The sequence below is a fragment of the Euprymna scolopes genome, chromosome 31 (assembly GCF_053919585.1).
Source record: "Euprymna scolopes isolate OS-2025 chromosome 31, ASM5391958v1, whole genome shotgun sequence".
NCBI classification, from domain to species: Eukaryota; Metazoa; Mollusca; class Cephalopoda; order Sepiida; family Sepiolidae; genus Euprymna; species Euprymna scolopes.
Genome location: NC_136512.1, coordinates 92591385 through 92614619, shown reverse-complemented (window position 1 = coordinate 92614619; position 23235 = coordinate 92591385). Strand labels below are relative to the sequence as shown.

At 32.1% G+C, this 23235-nt stretch overlaps 1 protein-coding gene across 2 annotated transcripts in view; it reads left to right on the top strand.

Moving 5' to 3' along the window:
* Window positions 1–23235, top strand: part of LOC145255860 (thiosulfate sulfurtransferase-like) — a 44944-nt gene that overhangs the window by 16913 nt on the left and 4796 nt on the right. Inside the window, exons 5-8 of one of the 2 annotated variants that reach the window (XM_080114627.1) lie at window positions 12979–13074; window positions 15351–15474; window positions 19848–19934; window positions 21416–21540. In XM_080114627.1, the coding sequence (XP_079970753.1) occupies window positions 12979–13074; window positions 15351–15474; window positions 19848–19934; window positions 21416–21540 (432 nt within the window). The remainder of the gene's footprint in view (window positions 1–12978; window positions 13075–15350; window positions 15475–19847; window positions 19935–21415; window positions 21541–23235) is intronic. The other variant, XM_080114628.1, reaches the window with a different exon arrangement.

The window sequence follows — 23235 nt, the reverse complement described above, 5'->3', positions numbered from 1 at the left end:
CCAACCTACTTCAGATGCATCTTTACAAACTTGGATATCAATTTTAAACTGAACTATTATTTAACCCATTGTAGCATTTTCAAGCTTTATACAAACTCAAACTGTTTGCAAATGTGTATTTCTGTGTTTTTGCTCATGAGTAATCAAGAAACCATAAAACAAATTTTTTTTTACATACATGCATAATCGCTAGTGTTTTATTCTTTTTTTTTTTTTTTTTTGCATAATCGCTAGTATTTTATTCTTTATTTTTCTTTTGCATAATCGCTAGTCTTTTATTCTTTATTTATTTTTTTTGCATAATCGCTAGTCTTTTATTCTTTTTTTTTTTTGCATAATCGCTAGTCGTTTATTCTTTATTTTTTTTTTTTTTGCATAATCGCTAGTCGTTTATTCTTTATTTATTTATTTTTTTTTGCATAATCGCTAGTCGTTTATTCTATTTTTTTTTTTTTTTTGCATAGTCGCTAGTCTTTTATTCTTTATTTTTTTGCGTGGCTACTAGTATTTTATTCTTTTTTTTTATGGTTGCTAATCTTTTTTATTTTTTTTTAGTGTGTGTGGTCGCTAGTCTTTTATTCTTTTATTTTTGTGGACTCTTGTCTTATTCTTTTTATGTTTTCTTTTGCATGGTCACTAGTCTTTTATTCTTTTTTTTTCTTTGCGTCGCTAGTCTTTTTATTTTATCTTATTTTGCCCTGTCGTTTGTCGTTTGTCTTTTTATTTTTTTAGATTTTTTTGCGCGGTCTCTAATCTTTTATTTATTTTTTTTTCGTGGTCGCTATTCTTTTTTTTTATTTAATTCTTTTTTATTTTTTTGCGTGGTCGCTGGTCTTTTATTTATTTTTTTGTGTGGTCACTAGTCTTTTATTTATTTATTTATTTTTGTGTAATTGCTAGTCTTTTATTCTTTTATTTTATTTTATTTTTTGCACGGTCGCTAGTCTTTATTCTTTTCCGTGGTCGCTAGTCTTTTATTATTTTATTTTATTTTTTTTTTTTTTGCACGGTCGCTAATCTTTTTATTTTTATTTTTTTTTTTGCATGGTCACTAGTCTTTTATTTCAAATTTTTTTTTTTTTTTCGTGTGGTCGCTAGTCTTTTCTTCTTTTTTTTTGCGTGCCCACTAGTCTTTTATTTATTTATTTTTTGTGGACGCTAGTCTGTTATTCTTCTTTTTCTTTTTTTTTTTGCATAGTCGCTAGTCTTTTATTCTTTTTGTTTTTGCTTTTCCATGTATGGGCTGTAGGCACTGCCAAACGAATGTAAAAAAAAGAAAGCATGGTTCCATGACGTCAGATTTGTGTTAACTATATGAACTATGGAAAAGCGGAAGCGACCTATTTGATTTTTTAAAACCTTTGTTTATCTTCTTCAAACTACAATTAATAATTAATCTTTGTTATAATTTTGTTAGGTTTTAAGATTTACACATTTTAATGATTAATAATATTATAAAAATTTGTATATTAAATATGAAATACAGTTTTACTGAATGTGCATTTGGTTAACTACAGGCTTCCATACTTTTGTTCAGTAAAAAGAGACAAACAAAATATGATGGGGGCCTACAAAATACTTAATATTTGTGCAATAATATTTTCAAGTCGGTTTTAATCTGGCGATAAAAATAGCTGACAAGAGCCATGTTTATATTAAATGTTAATATTTAAAAAAAAATTTAAACACAATCAATTAAAAATCTATGTTGTAACGGAACATTTTGAAATAATGGAATTTTAATCGTTTTAATCTTTTCAAAATTAATTTTTAGCAAGTTTCTTTTTCTTGGCAATTCAACTGATTATAGTATATATTAATCAGAAAAAAACGGTATTAAAAAAAAACAATATTAAATTTATATTATTTTTTTAATTGCAACTTCAAGATAAGTTTTTGTTCAATACGTGTATTTAAATTTTTAAAAAATAAATATGCTTTACTTATTTGAACTCTTGTGTTTCATAATAAATAGAAATTTCTATAGATTTAAACATATTTTGTTCAAACTTCGACAAAATAAATGGGGGGGGGCACGCACTAAAAAAATGTAGTTCCCCTCATATATTTTACGGAAACTGCATTTTATATGTAATTTCATTCTAAAATGGATAAGCATAAAAAATTTCACAAAAATCTAACCATTAGTTGATTTTTGTATGTTCGGAATGTTTACTACATGGGAACATTATTTTAAAGTGCCAGTTATGTAAACACGATTTTTGTCTCGCAATTTCATTATTTTCGTACAATTATTACTGGTTTATTTTGCCCTTCTTTTAAAAGGTACAAAAGTCATATTGATAATATTAATTTATAATAAAGTTATATCGTTTTACATATGGGGGGGGGTAATTCTGTGGTAACTTTTGGAGGTGCCTAATAGTGTTGAGCTTCTGTTTTATCTTAAGATGAATCTACTTAAATATGGAAACACTGAAGATTTGCAGAGGTTTTATTGGGGAGAGAAAGTTTGTTCACAAGAGGCAAAAAGACTACCTAGAATGAAATTCCTGCAGTCTGGATGTGAGGACACTTAGGAAGAACGATATGCAATAAAATTCTATTTTAAACTTGGAAAAAGATTCCGCAAAAATGTATGGAATGTTTCAGACTGCTTTTGGACCATCTTGCATAAATCGAGCATCAGTTTTTGAATGGCATAAGAGATTCTAGGAATGCAGGGAGTCTGTTAGGGATGATGAGAGGTGTGGGAGGAGTAAGGAAGTCAGAACATCAGAGTTGATGAGTTAAATAAAGAATTTCATAGGTAAGAACCGTCGTGTGTCTATAGAGACAATAAGTGCAGTTTGATGTCAGTGTGGGGACTGTACACACAATTATTTGCAAGGAACTGAAGATATGGAAGATTTGTGCAAAGTTTATCCCAAGGGTGTTCAGAGAAGATCAGAAAGACACTCTCATGACCAAGATGGGCATCAAGACAGTACCTCCCCTCCTTATAGTCCAGACCTTACTCCCTGTGATTTTTGGTTATTCCCTAAGCTCAATGAAAACCTTAGAGGCTGTTATTATGAGACAATTGAGGAGATAAAAGAGGCTGTGATGAGGGTCACATGAGAGAACTTCAATGGGGCCTTCCAGAAGTTGTTGCAATGATACAAGTGCTTTGCAGCTGGAGGGGATTACTTTAAGGGGACTAGAGTTTCATGTGTGTACTATCAATGAAAGTGGCCATATGAAAAAGTCTGGAAATTAAGGCACCTCATATTTCCGTTTTCTAACAGGTTATTCTGACATGTACTTAATGTAATCCTTGCCGGAATTCATACTAGTTAATATAATCTCTACTTACTGGCATAGGGTCTCAATATATAACACTATGAGGGTAAGTTGTTCTTATTCTATCAGCCATTATAAAATTAAGGTGTAAAGTAATCTGTGGTGCAATGGATAAAGGTGTTGAGTCAATAAGTTCTAAGAGACAGTCTTCTGGAGGTTGAAAGATCAATCCTCACTACAGGCAATACCGAGAATAAAATAATGGCTGACAGAACAAAAACAATCTACCTCTTTAGTTTAAATAAAAAACTCAGTTCAAAATTATATTTCTGAATTCAGCATAAACATACCCAAGTTTAAAAAGGTCCATGTAAAGAAAGCCAGATGTTACATTGGCTGAAACATGCAAATAAAACAAAAGATGAAAATAGTAGTCTGTATAATCCAAATAAGACAAATATCAATCTTCTAAAATTTTTGAAAAATCTTATTGTTTTAAAAAATGGGATATAAAAAAAATGATGTTTGTGTAGATTAATGATCTTTTAAAATATAACGTACTTATGTGTCTTGTTGAACTTTGTAGAAATCCCAAAATTTCCAAAACAATGATCTGGTAAATGTCCGAAATGTATTTTTAACAAAAAAGGTCATTCACAATTACATTCTTTAACAATGCATTTAAAAATGGCACACGCTTAATTTCAGTCAATTTAAGTAAAGGATTATCTCTCACATTAAAACATAGAATAAAACTCAATAATTCAATGAATTTTATCTTTACTTGTAATTATTTTTTACTGGATCATTTTTTTGAATTTATGAAAATTGTTAAAAAAGTAAAACCTGTTTTTATTAACTCAAAAAGTTGAAGAACTATGAAAATGGGAGTGGTACCATTAAAACGAGTGACCTTTTATGCTCTAGAATTTATTTTTCTACATTGTCACCACCATTCTCAATGAACTTTTGTCAGCAATGAACTCAGACTCTGCACGCATGAGCATCTGGAGTGTGCTTTATAGAAATGAGACAACGCAATGGAGTTCCATTCTATATTACTAAACAAACTTTATTTGTTATCTTTGTTAGTAGAGTGTACAAGAGAAAAATGGGTTAGTAGGTTGAAGTGTTCTTGTGTAAAGATAGATTTAATATCATGCCGGCTGGTTGAAGAAGAGAATAGTTCAGTTCCGTTTGCACGTGTTTATAGCTAGTAGCCATTGGTACGAAGGAAGCCGATTAAAGGAGAAAGAAAGGGCAAAGACTTCAGTGTGTTTATGTATGTAGGATCGTGTGTCCGATAGTAAAGACAGGGCAAAGGATAGTGTCTTGTGGTAAGAAAGGCTAGGTGTGTGTGTGTGTGTGTCAGTGTATGTTCTTTAGCATGATAAAGAATGTTCGTTAGGGTACCGCATGTGGAAACAAATGTGAGTTTGAAGAGAGCCATAGCTAGCTAGTTGTAATTACGTTCTGCCTGGGGCTTTGGCCCCAGGCGAAGTCTGTTCCCAGGCAGGGTCAGGATGAAAAAAGGGCTGACAGTTTCAGATTTCACCTTTTATATACTCTGTCACGTGATAGAGAGCTGGCTTTTGATTGGACAAGCCAGGGAGAAAATGGATTTCAAATCTCGAAGTCGTGAGAAGTAGCTTCTGCCTGTGATTGTACCGAGTGTCGACTATTACAGCTTTGTAATACAAGAATTCCGTTTTACTTTCCTCCCCACGAGGGCAGAGTTAGACACCAAGGTCGGTTTTTAATGTTGGGGAAGGAATAAAAATATGAATTCTCAGTCATGAAGGATTTCTACATTAACTGAGAACAAAAAAAATGAAGTGTAGAATCAAAACAGATACTTCACTTTGATCTTGACCCAAACGAGAGTTATTCCAAAAGTAATGCCTCCTATTTTTTTAACAGACTTTTGCAGTCCCTTCTAATCCATTTGGGCAGATTAAAAAAAATAATAGGAATTATTTTCAGAAAGCCTCTCCTATACTAATGTCAACAAAACTTGTAAGTACTTTATAATTTTTTTTATCTGAAATGCATTGATTTAAAAGATCTACATGCATATGCAGCTTTTCTAGAATGGGAGCTGATCTCACATATGTATGATGTTCCTATCCGGAACGTCACCAAATCATACAACGATCAGGCGTTATTATCAGCGGCTAGACTTGCAGCATGCGAGACTGAAGTATTTTTAGAATTTCAGCCTGGCAACGGATCACCGTTCAATTAAATTTACCCTTTTGCTTTGAGATGCATAGGGGTATGTGCAAGAGCAGATGGCACGTATGAATGAGAGATTAAAATTAAAAGTCAATCTGGAATTGACCTTTGACAGGGAAAGATTGCATCAACTCCGGCTGACTGTCATCAAGAGGAAAAAGAAATAAAAATGAGGGTTTTATTTCCCTCAAAACAACTTCAAAACAGAAGAGAAAGAAAAGCAACCAGTTTTCCAGGCATGAAATGAATTATTTCATCATAAGAGTTTAAAAACCAAATTAAAATTGGAAACTATCTTATCTCTGAAAGATATGATGGAAAGTGGGTGCACATTTGTCACAATGTGCATTAGGGCAGATCGATTTGCAACTTTTTTCAGAAAATCAACATGGCACTGGTGATGATAGTTGGGATTTGATGTGATAAGAAGAGATACCAAAAATTAGATTCCTATCTTGAACAGAAAATTGAGCATTTAATTTTAAAAATCGTGTAGAAAAATGCTGAAAAATCCTTAATTTTCATGGCATTTTTCACAACACTGACTTTGAAATTTCACTATTTTTATAAAATATTCAATTAAAATTGATATATTTATATGAAATACATTGAAAGAAAAGTATATACATGAATTATAATTTTAATTATGAATCACAACTAGCAAAATATCTCAACTTTTACTGCATTGATTAAACAAAAATTGTAAAAAAAAAACTAATTAGCAACTAAGTCTTTTAAATTTCACAATTCAAAAAGATATGTGGAGATTTATTACACAATATAACAACTTGATACAAGTTGCAGAACCATGTATTTTAATTTTTTATTAAATGCAACAATATAAACTGTTATAATAGAACTAAATTTTTTTGTATACTTTCCTTTCAAGGAAAATGAAGGTCTAATTTGCTGGCACGATGACTTTGTAATAATGTGTCTATGTCTTGCTTCCTGCCCATATACAACTTTTGAGAAAAATCAATCAAATTTGACCAGTGTGTGGCTGAAAAATTGATAGCAGTAATCTTTTCATTTTTTTTTTTTTTTTTTTTTGAATTGTTCACTATTTCTGGAAAAAACAACACAAAAACAAAAATTATTTGAAAACACTTATTTTTTTTATATTTTTGCGATGTAATATGAATAAAACTAACTATTGTTTGGGTAAATTAAGAAAACTAATAAAATTTAATGGATAAATATTTATTTACCTAATGGACAAAATCGTTTGAATGCCTGCTTCTCTCACATCTAGTTCATCTGAGTTTATCATCGATATTATATTTTCCAGAAGTAGTGCAAAAGCACTATATTTTGAACTGTTTAAAACAGTAATTTGGACTTCAGTTAACTGTTTTGTTCTCTGAATCATATCAAAATATACTGTTGTTGGCTAAAAAAAAATATTGTCGGTTTTGATCTCAAACTAACTAAATGCATACACTTGGATGATAAATTTGACCAAAATGTTTAATTTATCATAGTGTTTGAGGATAGACTCTAGTCCATAAACACATTAATCTTGTGGCTTATGTTAGCCATCTTCCTTGATTCAAGGGCCCAATTTTCTAAGTTAACTTCTCCACAAGAAATGCCAACAGCATACTCAAAAAGTAGCCTCTGGTCTTCACACTTAAATTATTTGTTTTTTCTGCTGTCAGATAATGATGATCTAGAGGGACACTAATTTTTTAGAATTCTACTTGAGACAAATCTTGATAATTATTGATACAAAGTTTCCCCAAAGGACCAGTAAATGTTGTTAGGCTTTTTGTTGTTTCATCAATTAATTTAAAAATTGCTGTAAATGGCAGTTCTTCTAGTGGAACTTGAAAATTGGAAAATTTGCATGTTTAATAATAGAGCCAGATTACATAATAAATACCAATATATTATTTTATTTTCCACAAAAAAGAAACATAATTGCAGGTTAATCCATAGAATTAATTTTACCCCCTTGTTAGGAGGACAAGTTCAGATTATGTTCCTTGTTTGACAATTTTCTGTCTTGCACTTTACTGCAAAGTCATCACATTTCAAGACAGAAAGTTTACAGCTACAAGAAGATATATCAAACAGTCTGTCTAGCTATTCCTTCATTCTTTTCACTTTGATTGCTGCAAGAGATTTCCTGTCAATATGTTTGGCCCTCTTATAGCAAAATATATTGACCATCTCTCCTATATAATGTTACCTTAACAAGGGCAATTGTGGATTGACTGCTTGCCGAATACTAATTATTTCCTTGGCAATTAACTTAGAAATCTCACTATTTTTTAAGTGGGGATAACTGTTTTCGAGGAAATAACTAAACTGAGTGACTTGTCGTGAAGTTGGGAGTGCTGTTTCATCCAAATGACAAGGTGGACCAGCAAATTTTGTGGACCACGGGTTAAAACTGAACGTTGTGCTTTTACTGACATTCTAATCAGAAAAGTAAAATAAATAAATGGATTGTAACTGAAGGAAACTGTATTAGGCTATCTTCCAGTTTCATGCGTAAAAAAATAAGTGCTAGTTATAAGAAATAATGAAAAACTTTGTAAAGTTGAATTAGATGTATTGAAGAGAGAGGATCAACCAAAATTAGAGGCATAATAGTGTTTAGTTTAGACATTTTTAGCAGATTTTAGCTCCGCCTTCGATAACATGAATTTATCCATAAAGAGATTCATTCTTGCTGTAGTTGTGCCATTTTAAACGAGTGTTTAGTGTTTAGAGTTTAAAAAACCAGTACTTGTGCATCTATGTTACTATGCTATTTTTAATAGTATTTTCAAGTTAAATTTAATTTTTATGAAATTTTTGTTTATTAAATTTTTAGGTGAAAGCACAGAATAGTTACAAATACAACCTCCTTCCCATATTAAGAATGGCTTTCTAAATAACAAAGCTATTTTAGCACAATAACATAGATGCACAAATAACGAAAAACCTTTAAAGGAGTTTCCTTATTTACTTGTATTAATCTTTGTGGATTATCTGATTTTAAAACTATAATTTTAGAAGCAAAACACTGCTTACAAACAATTACTCCCTAAAAATAAAAGAAATTAAAATTTGACACTAATTTTCTGCAAAGTATTTTTATTAAGTAGAAAAACTTGAAAATTTACGTGGTTATGTTTCCTAAAAAGTGTGTAGAATAAAATTGTATGAACTATATTTTTGTTGTTGTTTTAATAAAAAACTGGAGTATTACCATATTTTAATAAAAATTTCAAATAGAATTTGATGTGAAATATTAGGTTGGTGCAAAAATAATGCTTTTGATGTTCATTTGAACGTCAAAAAATGACATTGTTTTTGTGTCAACCTAATAGAAAAACAAATTAAAAAAGATAAAACAAATATGTTTAAATTCACTGCAGACACTTGAAATATAATAATATATATTTTAAACAAGTCTTTTTCGTTTTTCCTTTCGAAATAATTAAGCCTAAATCGTAATGTTTTCAAATTAAATAATAAACAAACGTTAATTTTCAATATCAATAACGAGCGTGTTTTGCGACGGTGAAATCTAAAATGTTTCCACCCAAAAAAAGTTCCTGAAATGAAAAAGCGAACTTTGGTCGTTATTATTTAAAAACATAATTTTGCTTTTACACTTAATATTTATTTTATTAATTCATTATCCTCACTCATTTTATTTAAAAATGTAGTTTAAAAATTATTCTAAATAATGATTCTATTTTCTTAACAGTACGGATTGTTTTGACGATTGGGCGTTCTTGACAATTCACCGAAAAACTTTTAATCGCTTCAATTTTTCAACTTTTAAAGTCATTTCCTCGAGCAAAGATAACGATTTTGAGAAAAATATTTTGTGTAGTTGCTTTCTATGTCAAACCCCAACTATCATCACCATTGCCTCACCGGGGTTCCAAAATCGACCTGCCCTAATGTGCATGTCTCTCCACAAATACAACACAAGATTATCCCCTGAGGATAGTAGAGTCGACATATTCAAACATCGTGTATTCAACAGATTCAGAGAAGGCATAAAGCCATTATTATTTGAGCATCGTGGATTTGATATATTCAAAGAAGACATATTGGTATTATTATTCAAGCATCATGATTTCAGCATATTATTTGGGTATCATTGATTTGACACATTCAAAGAAGGCATCATATCATTGTGTATTTTAGAATTTAACATCTGAGAACTTTATCCATCTTGATATTCAATCAGGAAAAACGTTGGTACAGAAATTATCTTTATTCTTTGTTTGATTATGGTATTTTGATCAGTGATGTGAAAAACTATTTCTTTCCAAAACTGTAATTTGAACTTTGAGTGAATTTAAAATCGGTACATGTGATGACTTATATTTCTTTTTGCAGCCATAAGAACTTTCATTTTCAACGTTGCATCCAGCAATCAAAAGAACTTTGAGTGACTTTCATTTCTCATCATTATTATTGCTTCTATTATTCACTTCTCTTTTTTCTCTTCGTTACTTGGTTGATTTTTATATAGAAAAAAATAAAAACTAGGAAAAAGAATAAGAATATATAAACTATATTTTTGTCTTTAAATCTGTGTTCTTCTTTCATTCACCTCCACAGTTAATATGCATGCTTTGTATTAATCTGTTAACCCTTCCAGTTATTACTGAAAGAATATAAGATAATGATAACTCTATATCACGCACAGATTTTTTTCCCATAAGCTATCATTTGATGGGATAGAGCTCAGTAGCACATCTTTGCTGATAGACTTTCCTACCCACACTTGTGCAGATTTCTGAGCAAACATGTAATATAGGTTAGCTAAGATTTATCTTAGGGATGCTGTTGTGAATATTAGTATCATCTCTATATATGTGCCAACACAACGTGACTAAAGAGGAAAAGGACACTTTTTATCATGACCTTTAGACATTTGATGAGGATGGAATACTAGCAGAAATCTACAATGCTGTGCCTGAGGTGCTTGCCCTGTTTGTTTTACAAATCTTTGAGCGCACTGAAATGTTCCCCTTTGATTGGGGTGAAACACTGCTTCTCTCATTCTTCAAAAAGAGTGACAGGAAAATGTGCTCAAATTGCCAGGAAATAAGCCTCATTTATGTTGTTGCAACATTGTGTTTTTTCTGCTGCATCAATTCCAGCCCTTCTCACCAGGCAAAGGTTGTACTGATCAGATCTTCAACCTTTGGTGCACCCTTGAAAATTGTTGGGCATTTCAGCAACCAATCCTCTGTTTCGTTGACTTTACAACTCCATTCAATGCCATTGATTGAGGCTCATTCTGGCAAATCATACAGGGAAATGGTATGTCAACAAAACCTTTGAGGATTATTGTAAGCCACTATGAATCTACAAGTGTCCATGTATGGGCCCACAGTGAAGAGATGTTTGAGGTGAGGTTAAGCATTTAACAGGGCTGTGTACTCTGTCTCACTTTTTTCAACTATGCAATCGATTATATCCCCAATGATGCCTTTCAAGGTCACAAGGGTGTTGGTTGGGCAAAAGATGACCGTGTCTAACCCTGCTTATACAGGTATCATTCTGCTTGGATCGACTGGTGAGGAAGTATGAGCTGTGCTGAACTAAGTGCAGACTATCCCTTGCAGATTAGAGATGCACAGCAATGCCTCTGAAACAAAGGTCATGTCCTCACAGATTGACCAGGATACCTAACAACCACTCATGCTGGATGGAATTCACCTAGATAATGTGGATTCTTTTGTTTATCTTGGCTCTTTTATGACACCGACTAGGTAGGCAGCAGCTGAGATTGAACAGCAAATAGGAGCAGCAGGGTCTGCATTTTTCTGTATCAAGCAGTCTGTGGTTCTGACAAGCAATGCACTTGGACACAAAGGGACATCTATCAGGCAATAGTTCTCTATGGCTGTGAGACATGGCCTTTGAGAGCAGTGGATTTGCACAAACTGAAAGACTTCAATAATGACTGTCTTCGCAGCATTCTGCGTTGCCGCTGTGGAGATCTTGTTCTGGTTTTTACTCTCTGCTGAAGACTAAACTTATGTCCATCCTTCTTCAACAATGTCTCTGATGGTTTGGACATGCAGCTTGTCAACTTTATCTACTCTCTGCCTGGTTGGCACAAACATGTCGGTGGGCAGCTGAAGATCTGGACGACAACAAATAAGGATGACCTGGTGATATTATGGAGCCCACAAGTAGTTGGTCTCTGTCAATGGAATCAGGAGTGGTTAGCCATATCCTGTGACTTTTCCTAAAATTGACAAAAATGAACTGGGATGGTTCAAGATGCAATTCGTGCTCAGTAAGAAGCTGGTTTCATCCAGCTGGGATGATAGCTGCTATAAGTACAACATTTACGGGCAATATGAACTGGAACAAATACATTGAGGACATTGTGAAAGCTGCTGCAAAGAAGGTGGGCTCTCTCTATCAAGCTAGAAGACTACTCACACCTGAAAATATCCTGTACCTCTACAAAGCCACTGTTCACCCATTCATGGAGTATTGTTGCCACATCTGGGCTGGTGCATCTAGCACTAGCCTTTCCCTCTTAGATAGGGTCCAAAAAAGAGTTGTCAATCTAATAGGTTCCACTTTCTCAACTAAGCTCCAACTCCTATCCCATTGGTCCTGGATATGACCTTAAACTATATCCAGTGGTGAGGCCCCAGCTTGTGGGCTTTGGGGAGTGTGGAGCCACCCTTTAATTGCCATTGCTCCCAGGTCCACTCTGACCCGGAGTGGTAGTACCTGTTAGGGTTCCAACTATGGGTTAAATAGAAACCGACTTGAAAAAAAATATATATTCTATTAAAAAATTTTTCTTCAAAATAACTGGACTCGGCATTAAATAACCCGAAAAGGGTTGATATGCCGTAGAACAAAAACAACCAACCTATCCCATTGTCGCAATGTTGCATCTCTATGCCTGCTTTACAAATATTTTAATGGAATGTGCTCTGATGAACTCGTTGCACTTGTACCCCTTGATGTGCATATTTCTGACAAAATCGCTTAGCAATAAAATCTTGCCCTTTTACTGTTGAGGTCCCTAAATGCCAGAAAGCTTTCTATTCTAATAGTTTCTTCCTTCGAATAACTAGACTTTGGAATTCCCTTCCTACTATCTGCTCCCTTAGCTGTACTGATATGCAGAAGTTTAAATGTAATGTAAATCAACATCTTGTTAATCTTTCCTAGAAATAGTACAAAATAGTATCCCCTTATGTCCAAGTGGTAATATGCCGCCTTAGGGGTTAAGATGAGTAAAAAAAAGTAATTAAATCTACACAAGCATGAAAAATATATTAAAGTATAAATATGATTGACAGTACTTATCATTTCTTTGTATTTTTATGCATGTTTAGGTAAATGACTGTCACTTTTTTATATAAATTACGCAAATCTAATCCTTTTTGTGACAAATTTATGTCAGTTTTTAATCTTATCATTGCAATTTCTAAAACGTTTTAAATAACCCAGAAATTCAAAGATTTATTTATTTTTTTTTTTTTATATAATTTTTCTCTCTAGTATTTTGGTCATTCAAACGTCTCACTATTGGATGGAGGTATAGGTAAATGGATCTCCAGTGGATTTGATGTCACAAGCAAGCCAACAACATATATGGTCAGAAATATTGATTGTTTTTTTTTTACTAATCCTCTTCATTTGTTCAAAGCATTTTAAGTTATAGACTTTGGTTTTTAGACCAAGATTAAACAAGCGGTAAATTTCCAACAAACTTTGAATGGTTGTAACTAATGACTAATTGTGCTATAAAAATCAATTTGATATCATCGTTTATGTCTTGTGGATTTATATGGCCACATTAAAATTTTTTGGTAAAATAAAAATCAACTTTCAGTTTTAGACACTAAGTACTAATCCTATTAGGCTGAAGGAAACACACACAAAATAAAGACATCATTCTTAATATTTAAATTACATAGTCTAAAATGGGACTGAATTTTTTTTTTAAGTCATTTTTGAACACACAAGATGTCCTTATGACTCGGTGACAATCTTCAGTTGGAAATATTTTGATCGCTACTTTTCAAAATTCTTTATTTGCGTGCGTATTGTTGGTTAGATGGGTATCAAATTATCGCTGTATAATGTTATGCTTGAGCTGGACTGAAATGATGACGTGGACATATGAACATGTTATTTTGAGGGGATAACAAATACTTGTACATGAAGGGGTTTCAAATGACAAAGGGAGACAATGTTCCATTGGGATCGAGTTAGACAAATGTTCTTTGGTGAAGAAGAAGAGGAGGAGGAGTATATATAATAACAACAGTCTATATAATAGACAAAGTCTTTAAACATTTAAGAGTGAGAGAAACATTTAACATGACAGTAACAACCAGGATGAATTCACATCATTGTTTCTTCGAAATATGTTATCACACAAATTCATATTTCATATTACATTAATTAACACACCGAAAATTACAACATTTTGACTTCGCATTTTGGATCTTGATTGCATCGACTTCCACGGTCTCTTCACACCGGCTTTTCATCTTACTTCTTTGACTGACTTTCAACTACCAACTAACGTCTGTGTATATATTGAACTAATTACATCATTTGCATGTCTACAAAGAATTCTATTAAACGGCATCTTTATCACGTATCTAGGTTATTATTGTTAACACATTCCTTTTTCTGAAGATATATTTGTTTTTATTTATCTAAAATTTCTTGTTATTGCTTATAGAATTTAGTCACGTTAAATTCCTAAAACAACATTTAACCATATTTTTCCTTGAATTGCATTTTTCTCTTTAAAACAAATCTAATTCAATCTACCCAATAACAATAATAATCTTCTTGCTCAGATAATTCGGCAATATCCTGAGTGTACTAATATGCAACAGTATTCCTTCTCCAAACACAACAGACAAATGGTAACTTTTTCAATTCAACTTGTAACGTAGGACGTTTGCCAGTTTGTGGTTGTTCAGTAAGCATGTTGAGAAGAGAGAGACATGACACTGATCTTGTATATGCCAGATACACGTTCGTACGACTCTGAATAAAAGAGAACAACAACATTAAGAGAAACACATTTAAATGAGAGACATCAAAAAGAAGAACGTTAATATCAAGTTACATATACAAATAAGATGTTTTATTTAACTATAGAACATTAAGAGGATGTTTTGTGTATACGCGTATGTGTCTACGAACAAGCATGTATGAAGTTGAAAGTGTTTGTTGCATATATATGTTCTTTGTGCATACATGTGTCTGGTGTTGTGTGTGTGATCACAAGGGTTCATTAAGGTATACGTTGAATGTTCATTGTGTATGCATGTGTGGGCATATGCGAGAGTTTAAGGTATACACAGGTATTCTTTCTTACCTTGAAAAGGAAAATGCTCTGTTGAGGCGTGTGCGTAATGTGTGTGCCTTCGCATCCACGATTCAAATGAAAGAGAGAGAGAGGTAGGGAACAAAACAGGAAGTAGAACGCCACTGGTCTGCCAAATTGGAATTCACGATAAGGGTAGATAACCAGTGTGTAACTGAGTAATGTTTTATGTCAGTTTGAAAAGCATTTGCCCATAAACTTTTATCCAGGATTTGTCAAAATGACACCTGAAATCTCAAAGTGCATTCATAAACAAATTCTGAACTTCGCTGAAATTCTATCGGCCAACTTTTGTAACAAACACAATTCTCATCATTGTAATACGAACTATCATTATTGCTAGCATCATAATTTATATCAACTCTTTTAGTTATCCTTAAAGGATGAGAAATACTGGTAAGAAACACTAACTCATTCCTAAATAAATATCCCTATAAAATAATGTTAACTTCAGTTTTAAAATATTTTCTTTGTTCAATACATGACTTATCTGTTTATTTTTATTCTTTGCTTTCCATAGAAATGCAAATATAAATGCGTCCCTCATCCTGCTTTGTCAAGGGATTATGTTGCTTTGCAGAAGAATATTAAAAGCAACGAAGAACAGGTGGTAGATGCTCGTCCAGAGGAATACTTTGCTGAAGGTAAAATAGTTTGGTTTGTACTTTTTATTTAATGCCTTGCTACAGATGATCTGTGTTATTTTCCTTAATGGTTTAATAAAAGAGCTGCCTGTGAAGTTACCATATTCATTTAATCTATCTATACTCCTATAAATTTGGGTTTTTTGTGTATGGATATTCATATTAAAACCCCTTTTCTATTTATTTAGTCATTTATTTGCTTCCCCACTGAGCAAATTAGGCACAAGGCCGTTTTTTAATGTAGAGAGTGAGAGGAGGGGGACCAGTTCCCCTGAGAGGGAACTGGATAGTGACAATTGGTATGAAGGGTTTCCCCTACATTAACCAAAACTGATTGCTCAAGATATTCTACATTGCATGCAGATACTCTACATGATTTATACTTGCGTAATATTTGTGGAAAAAGATTATAATAAACACAAACCTCTTTTTATATATATTTATGTATGCATATATATATATATATGTTTGTTTTTAAAATTTTGCCTACCAAACTTATGTCAGTTTTTGGTTTACACACATGAAACTTGATATATGCAAAACTTTATATTTCGGTTTTAACTAGAGAAAATCAGTGAAAATTAAAAAAAAAAAAAAATGGAATTGGCCAGGTGAATGCCAAACGACGGCATTACAAATATACCTGCGTAACATAATAGCTATTGGTTTATGTTTTAATTTTTAGCTTTGCAGCAAACATGTCTTTATAGCTCAGGCATTAACATCAAAGGAAAAAGTAAATTGTAAGCTAAACGTTTTAGTTTTGATTCTTGGTGGTAACAAACGAGTAATTTTTAAAAAAATTTTTAAATCGTTACTACATATTGAGTCCAATATTATCTTCTCTATATAAATAAAATGAACTCATTTTTTCCCGTCTGATTTTGACATTAATAGGATTAAAAATCAAGATATTTCATGCAAATATAATATGCACAAACGGCAGAACAATATCTGAAGTGTGTTATAGGCTTATTATTTCTCAAATTCCTCGATAATCTTAGATTTCTATACTTTTTCTGCTGAGAAGTCACGGCCAAAATCGGTTAAGATCAATGGAAGTGAAAAAATATTTTCTCTCTAATAAATTCCTCCTCCCCCTGCCACCACTTAACACCGTTTGGGGATCGTTCACAAGGAACAGTTGAGAAGAGAACACCGGTTTGGCTTCGTAGTTCTTTCATGTGAAGTTATTTAAAATCACTAAACTAAGCTGCAGTGCTCTGTGGCGTAGTGGTTAGCGTGCTGGACAATTCACATTATATTTTCACGTTCGCGCCGACCTACCGTAGTCGTTTTTTTTTTTTTTTTTCCTAAACAACTGGAATGGACTTTTTTTGGTGGCCGAACTGTTAACGTTGCAGATGTTTTTTTGTTTTTGTTTTTTTTCACACTTTATTTTCCTACTTTTACTCATGACTCCGGGTTTGATCCTTCCTACTTACCTACCATAACATTTTTTAAAACTCCCCCCCCCCCCGTCCCGGAAACAAACACTCGGGCAACGCCGGGTACCCCCGCTAGTATAATAATAAATAAGAAATCTGCATCAATGAAAATATCATATTTAAGCATATTTTACAACTGGGCAATCTCAGGCAGCCTGCTAGTATATGTATATATTCAAAGATTTAAAATAGCATTTAAATCAAGTTTCAAAATATATATATTTATTTTTCAATTATCCACATCTGCCTATGGCAAAAATCGAAACACAATCACATTGTTTGTAGTTTGAAATGTTACTAGTGTGCTACAAAGCCTTAACTGAAGCGTATGATTTTTTTTTATTATAGATAAATAGGTATCTATGTGAATGTAATTACTGTCTGTGAAATAATTATATACATAGCAATACCACATCTTTTTTTGTTTATTTACGTTGAATAAACTCAAATCAAGTATTATTTAAAAGAGCATAAAAAACAAAGAAATATCTTTAGTTTTGTAAAATTGGTCCATTATTCTAAGTATCAAAAAATGTACAGTTCACTGGACATTTTGTCTTAAATAAGTCCTATTCAAATGCATATAAGCTTGTAATTGAAGATGGTAGTAAATTTGCATAATTTACTAACTAACCCATCTTTAAAAAGCTGTAGATTGAGATCTTCTTAAGATATTATGATGAAATTGTTTTAACATATTATCATAACACCATGATAAAGGTTCAAATGGTTGTATTTATGACCATCTGACTTGGTAACTTATGCACTAATTAACATACTAAAGTTTCATTTTAATGGCTTTAAGTAGAAACATCATAAAAACAGCTAAGAAAAATGGTAAGTAAGGCTTTATCATCATATGAAGAATTATTTTGATGGACATTATCATTTGTCATTATCATATCATGAAAAATCCAAGATGGCAATTGGGAAATCCAAGATGGTCACCGGCATGATTCAAAGAAATTATTAACAAAATATGGTTTTAAGTATATCAAATGAAAGGAAATATTTTACAGATAACAATTATAATGTTTTCAGGTACATTAAACTGATTAACAAAATTAAGTTTCATTTTAATGACTTTAAGTTGCTGTGACAATTATCAGGTTGGTGCCGAGTGAAACCATTTGAATTAAAATTAAACAAAAACATTTTTTTAACAAAACAAAATTACAGTTTTATTTTTGTAATACTATTTTCAAGTTAAATTCAAGTTTTATGATATCCTTTTTTTTTTTTATTAAATTGTTAGGTGAAAGAACAGAATCGTTACAAAACATCCTTACCTCTCCATGTTAAGAATAGGTTTCTAAATACAGGGTAGCACAAAAGTCACGCATTAGTTTGAATGGGATGATGTAATGCAGGCAATGCATGTAAGGGACTTAACTCTCTAAATAACTTAAGTAGTAAATCGTCACAAGATGGCTTTAATAAGCTGCTATTATTGCCCAAAAAACAACAATGAAACATACCTCGAAATTTACACACTAAAACATATTTTAAAACAAACAGTGCATCACTGGTAGAGACTTAAATGTTTTCAAAACTTGTGAGTGACCAGCATCTGAAAGTTGATGTGACCAGAAAGCAGGAAATGATGATGATGAAGGAGGAGATCAGAGGCTGAGAACAGGTTGAAGATATTTTGATGAATATGCGAGTCTCTTCTGAAATCCTGAGAGTTGTTGCAATGATGACTTGTTTTACTTTTGTTTTGTATTTTATAGACTGAGTTTTCACAAGGTTATCTCCCTTGTATTGTATCGTATAAGATGCGATAAGTTTCTAAAGTGATCTCCCTTGCTTATTGTTGTTGTTGGTTATTGGCTGGGAAAACAAAATTGGTAGTTTGGAGAATATCTTTCTAGGTAGAATTCTTTCTGACAGACACCGGGTACTTATGGGACGGATCACGTGAAGGTTGAAAACATCTCTAAGTGAAAGTGTTTCTGTGGAACGAGCTGGATTTAAACTTGCCACACCCAAGTTGTCAGTCCATGTTGTTAATTACTTAACCAATATGACCTCTGCTGCTGCTGAGGAGTCATCATCATTATCATATTGGTTGATTAAACACAAATCATGTATCAAAATTAACTCGCTCCCTAAAATGGGGTCAGTGATTTTCCATAAATCAAACCAAGAAACTTTGTATTTGGAGTGAGTTGTCCATGTCACATGACAATTTGTGACCATAACTAGGCTCAAACAAATATTTTATACTATACAAACATAAAAACAATATTATGGTGATGCAACAAAGGCTAGAGTTAGAAAAACAATATGTTAGAAATTGTTTTTCTCAGGGGCAAAAGCTAGTGGTTGATGGGCAAACCAAGTTTAATAACAAATCCATGACAAATAGTAAGGAATATATCAATTTTATTTATTAGAAAAAAAGAGTTTATCAAAGGTAAATTTATATTTTTCAATTAGAATTTTGAAAATCAAGAAAACAAGTTCAAATTATACAAAAAAAGCAAAAACTTTAGAATTGTAAACTACTTAAGAGTAATAAAATTTCTGTAGTGATAAGAATGGATTTGAGAAAAAGAGAGACGAATAAAAACCTGGTCAGAGATACAGTAGATAAATTGGAAGTCAATTTCTGAAAGCTGTCTAACACATGCCATCATATAAAACAGATGTTAAACTAAATAAGATGATAAAAAAATGGATGAGATTGATTGGGTTAGTAGATGTAGAACAGTTGAGGTAGCAAGATCTGTTAGCAGGAAGATAGGTTAATTTTGAAGCCAGTTTCTAAAAGCTGTCCAACACATGGCATTATGCAAAACCGACATTAAAGACAATGATGAGGAGCATAAGTCATCATCCGAAAAGTCAGTTCCAAGCAGATAACATTGTTAATTTAATAATTCTGATAATTGTTTTATTTCCTTTTACATTTTCTTGCAGGTCACATTCCCAAATCAAAAAATATTCCATATTCTCAATTGTTCAGAGAAGACGGAACTTTTAAATCAAAAAATGAACTTAAAGAACGTAAGAATTTTATTTATTTGCATATTAATGATAATTTTGATGAAAATATTATGTGAAAAAACAAATTGGCTGCATTAATTTTTGTTTTATTTTTACATTTTCTTTACTCTCCTCCTTTAACAAATTGAGTTGCACCTGAACTCCTTTCCAAAACTTGAGTCAGGAAATATTTTCATACACTACAACGACTGATTATCACTTTATCCTTAGTAATAATTCACTCTCAGACCTTTACTTTCCATAAAGTGCCCCCTTGATGTACATTTACCCGACAAACCCACTTAGCAACAAAATCTCACCTCTTCACTGTTGAGGTCCCTAAATGCCAGAAAGCTTTCTATTCTAATAGTTTCTTACCTCGAACAGACACTTCAGAATTCCCTTCCTGCTACCTGCTACCCTGACTACTGATATGCAGAGGTTTAAATGTAATGTAAACCAACATATTGTTAAACTATCCTAGGCATGGTCCCAAATAGTAGCCCCTTATGTCCAAGTGGCGATATGCCTTCTTAAGGTTGAGCATGAGTAAAAACAAAAACGACATATAGACCTTTCATTCTTTTACAAGCATGCACTAAGCCATTAACATACATACGAAACTCCATAGATAATGTTTCAAAAGCAAAATGGAAAGCAATGGACTTGCCGCAGAACCATTATGTACTACTACTTAAACATTAAAGCTGTCACAATATCTGCTGTTAATTCTAATACAACTTTGAACATTTCTGTACACTAAACCACCTACACTACTTCCTTTTTCAGAATTGAGCATTAAAAAATAATAATTATTACTAATATTATTTCACCTTCAGACAGCAAATATCCATTATTATAGATGTATATAAATAGAGAATGTTTGTCCTGTAGATTATGTCATCAGCATCATGCAGTCCATTGGTCTTGAAGATGACTAGTCGGGGTCTCAGTGCTTTATCCACTGGTGTTGGCATATTCCTCTTTGTGTTAAATGTCCGATCACAGGCACCGCATATGTGGGTGCCAGGATTGTGTCGTCGATAGTGTCTCAGCTCTAAGGCTTCTCAAAACTTTCTTTCTACTTCTTCCTTTCTTTTGTGAAGACTGTTCCACCTCCTTTCTTTGGATTGTTACTCCCAACTCTCAACATTGATATTCATCGCCTTCAGTTGCCACTTTGTTGCATCTTTGTAGTGAAGCTTCTGACCACCTACCTTGCGGGTTCCATTTTCCAGATCCCTGTTGAAGATCATCTTTGGTTGTCTCCCATTCTGGCAATATACCTGGTCCATCGTAGTTGCATAGTAGCAAGGGTAGCTGGACGGCTTCCAGTCTCCTTATGTGTTCTCTATACAGAATTTGTGGAATTGAAGGACGAATATTCAATTGAATTTGACACTACAAATCCGTCCTCTAAATCTGTATGTGTTTTCTGAATAATTTATCACTAATTTGAAAACCGCTAATCTACCATGTTTTCTTGATTGTTTCATTTTTAGTTTTTGATAGTGCGAGTGTGGATCTTACAAAACCGTTAATTGGTACTTGCCAATTGGGAATCACAGCTTGTGGAATTGCTGCTGCAGCACAGATTCTGGGAAACACTAACACTAGTGTCTACACGGTGAGACCTTTTTGTTTCTACTTTAACACTAACAATATATCTTATCATTAGGCATACTTGTTGAACTACACCTATTATTTATCCTGCTTTGATTTCACTCTCAAATTCATAAACTATGACATTTTCGTAGCATCCATACTTGCATCTTCTCAACACTCCTCTTGTGCCAAACACATTATTAAAATAGTAATTCTTTCAGTTGTAAAGTTGTTAAATAAATCATTTATGTTATTGATCTTCATAGAATTGTTTTAATCGATTTATTTCTTCATATTTGTACCTTAGAATTCACACCCGATTTAAAACAGTATTGAAAAATAAATAGTCTGTTGGAGTTTCTTTATATTTAAACGGAATTTTGTTTTATTATAGCAATTTCCTTATGCAGTGACTAATCCTAACCCAACTGCTGGTGCCTTTTACTTGTCAGCATCATTTTTATTTTGTGCGGTCATCTATGTTAGACATACCTCCCCAATAAGGGGATGTTTAATGCCTCATAAGTCACAACTAAATAAAGTACATGGATATTTCATATATATATATATATATATATATATATATATATATATATATATATATGGAAGTTTTAAAAGCCAAAAACAATGCGAAGAAAGACTGGAATCATGAGAGTAAAGAAAACAAAAACAAACAAAAGTAGACGGGTATGTTTGAGTAGAGAAATGTCTAACTGTTTATTCGTCTATCATTCCTCACCTCAGTGTATAATTATTTTATAACCAAGTTGCTGGTATGTCCGGTGTATATAAAGTCCGTTGGTGGTATGGAACTTTGATTAATTTTGGGGAGAGAGGGACCTCCCCTTTTCAAAATAGAAAACAAAAGTACATTAAAGATGGCGGAAGAGAAGACAGAACTGCAGAAAAATGTCAGGATCGCAGAAAGGTGTGATTAGTTTAGCCGTATAGAGCTGGTGGTAATTTTATTTTACTTATTTATTATTTTTTTTTATTTCTGTTATAAGCATTGGTTATATATATATATATATATATATATATATATAATATTTTATAATTTATTATTATTATTGTTGTATTATTATTATTATTATTACTATTATGCGGATAAGGGTTTCATTCTTTACAATAATAGTATCGCAGTGAAAATTCATGTGATCTAGTGTGTGAGGGGGGAGATAACTGTGTTAGACCTTATTTTATCTCTTTTATTATATCATGTTTTATACTAGTTTGTTATAAAAAAAATTTTTTTTTGTTGTTGATGTTTTTATTTTGTGTTCTTTTGTTTTTAGTTTGTTTTTTTTTTGTTGTTTTTTTTTCATGTATTTGTATTCTTGTGTAAGGTGGATAATTCGGGCTTATTTTTTATGTATTTTTTTGTTTTATTTTGTAGCTATAATAGTCTATCTTTGTTTACGTATATAGGCATTTATTTATATTTTCTTTTTTTTTTTTTTTAAATATATAATACCTAGTAAACGCCAGGTAAATTATAGTGTAAGGGAGATAATTCTGCTTAACTTTATTACTTGTCTCTTTTCTTTTTTTTTCTTTTCTAAAGTTTAGTAAATATATATCTACTATATATACCTACTACACATGCACAAACGCACGTACATATAAATACATATACACACATAAATACATATATACCACACATACATACCATATATATATATATATATATATATATATAATTTAAAGGAGATTAGAA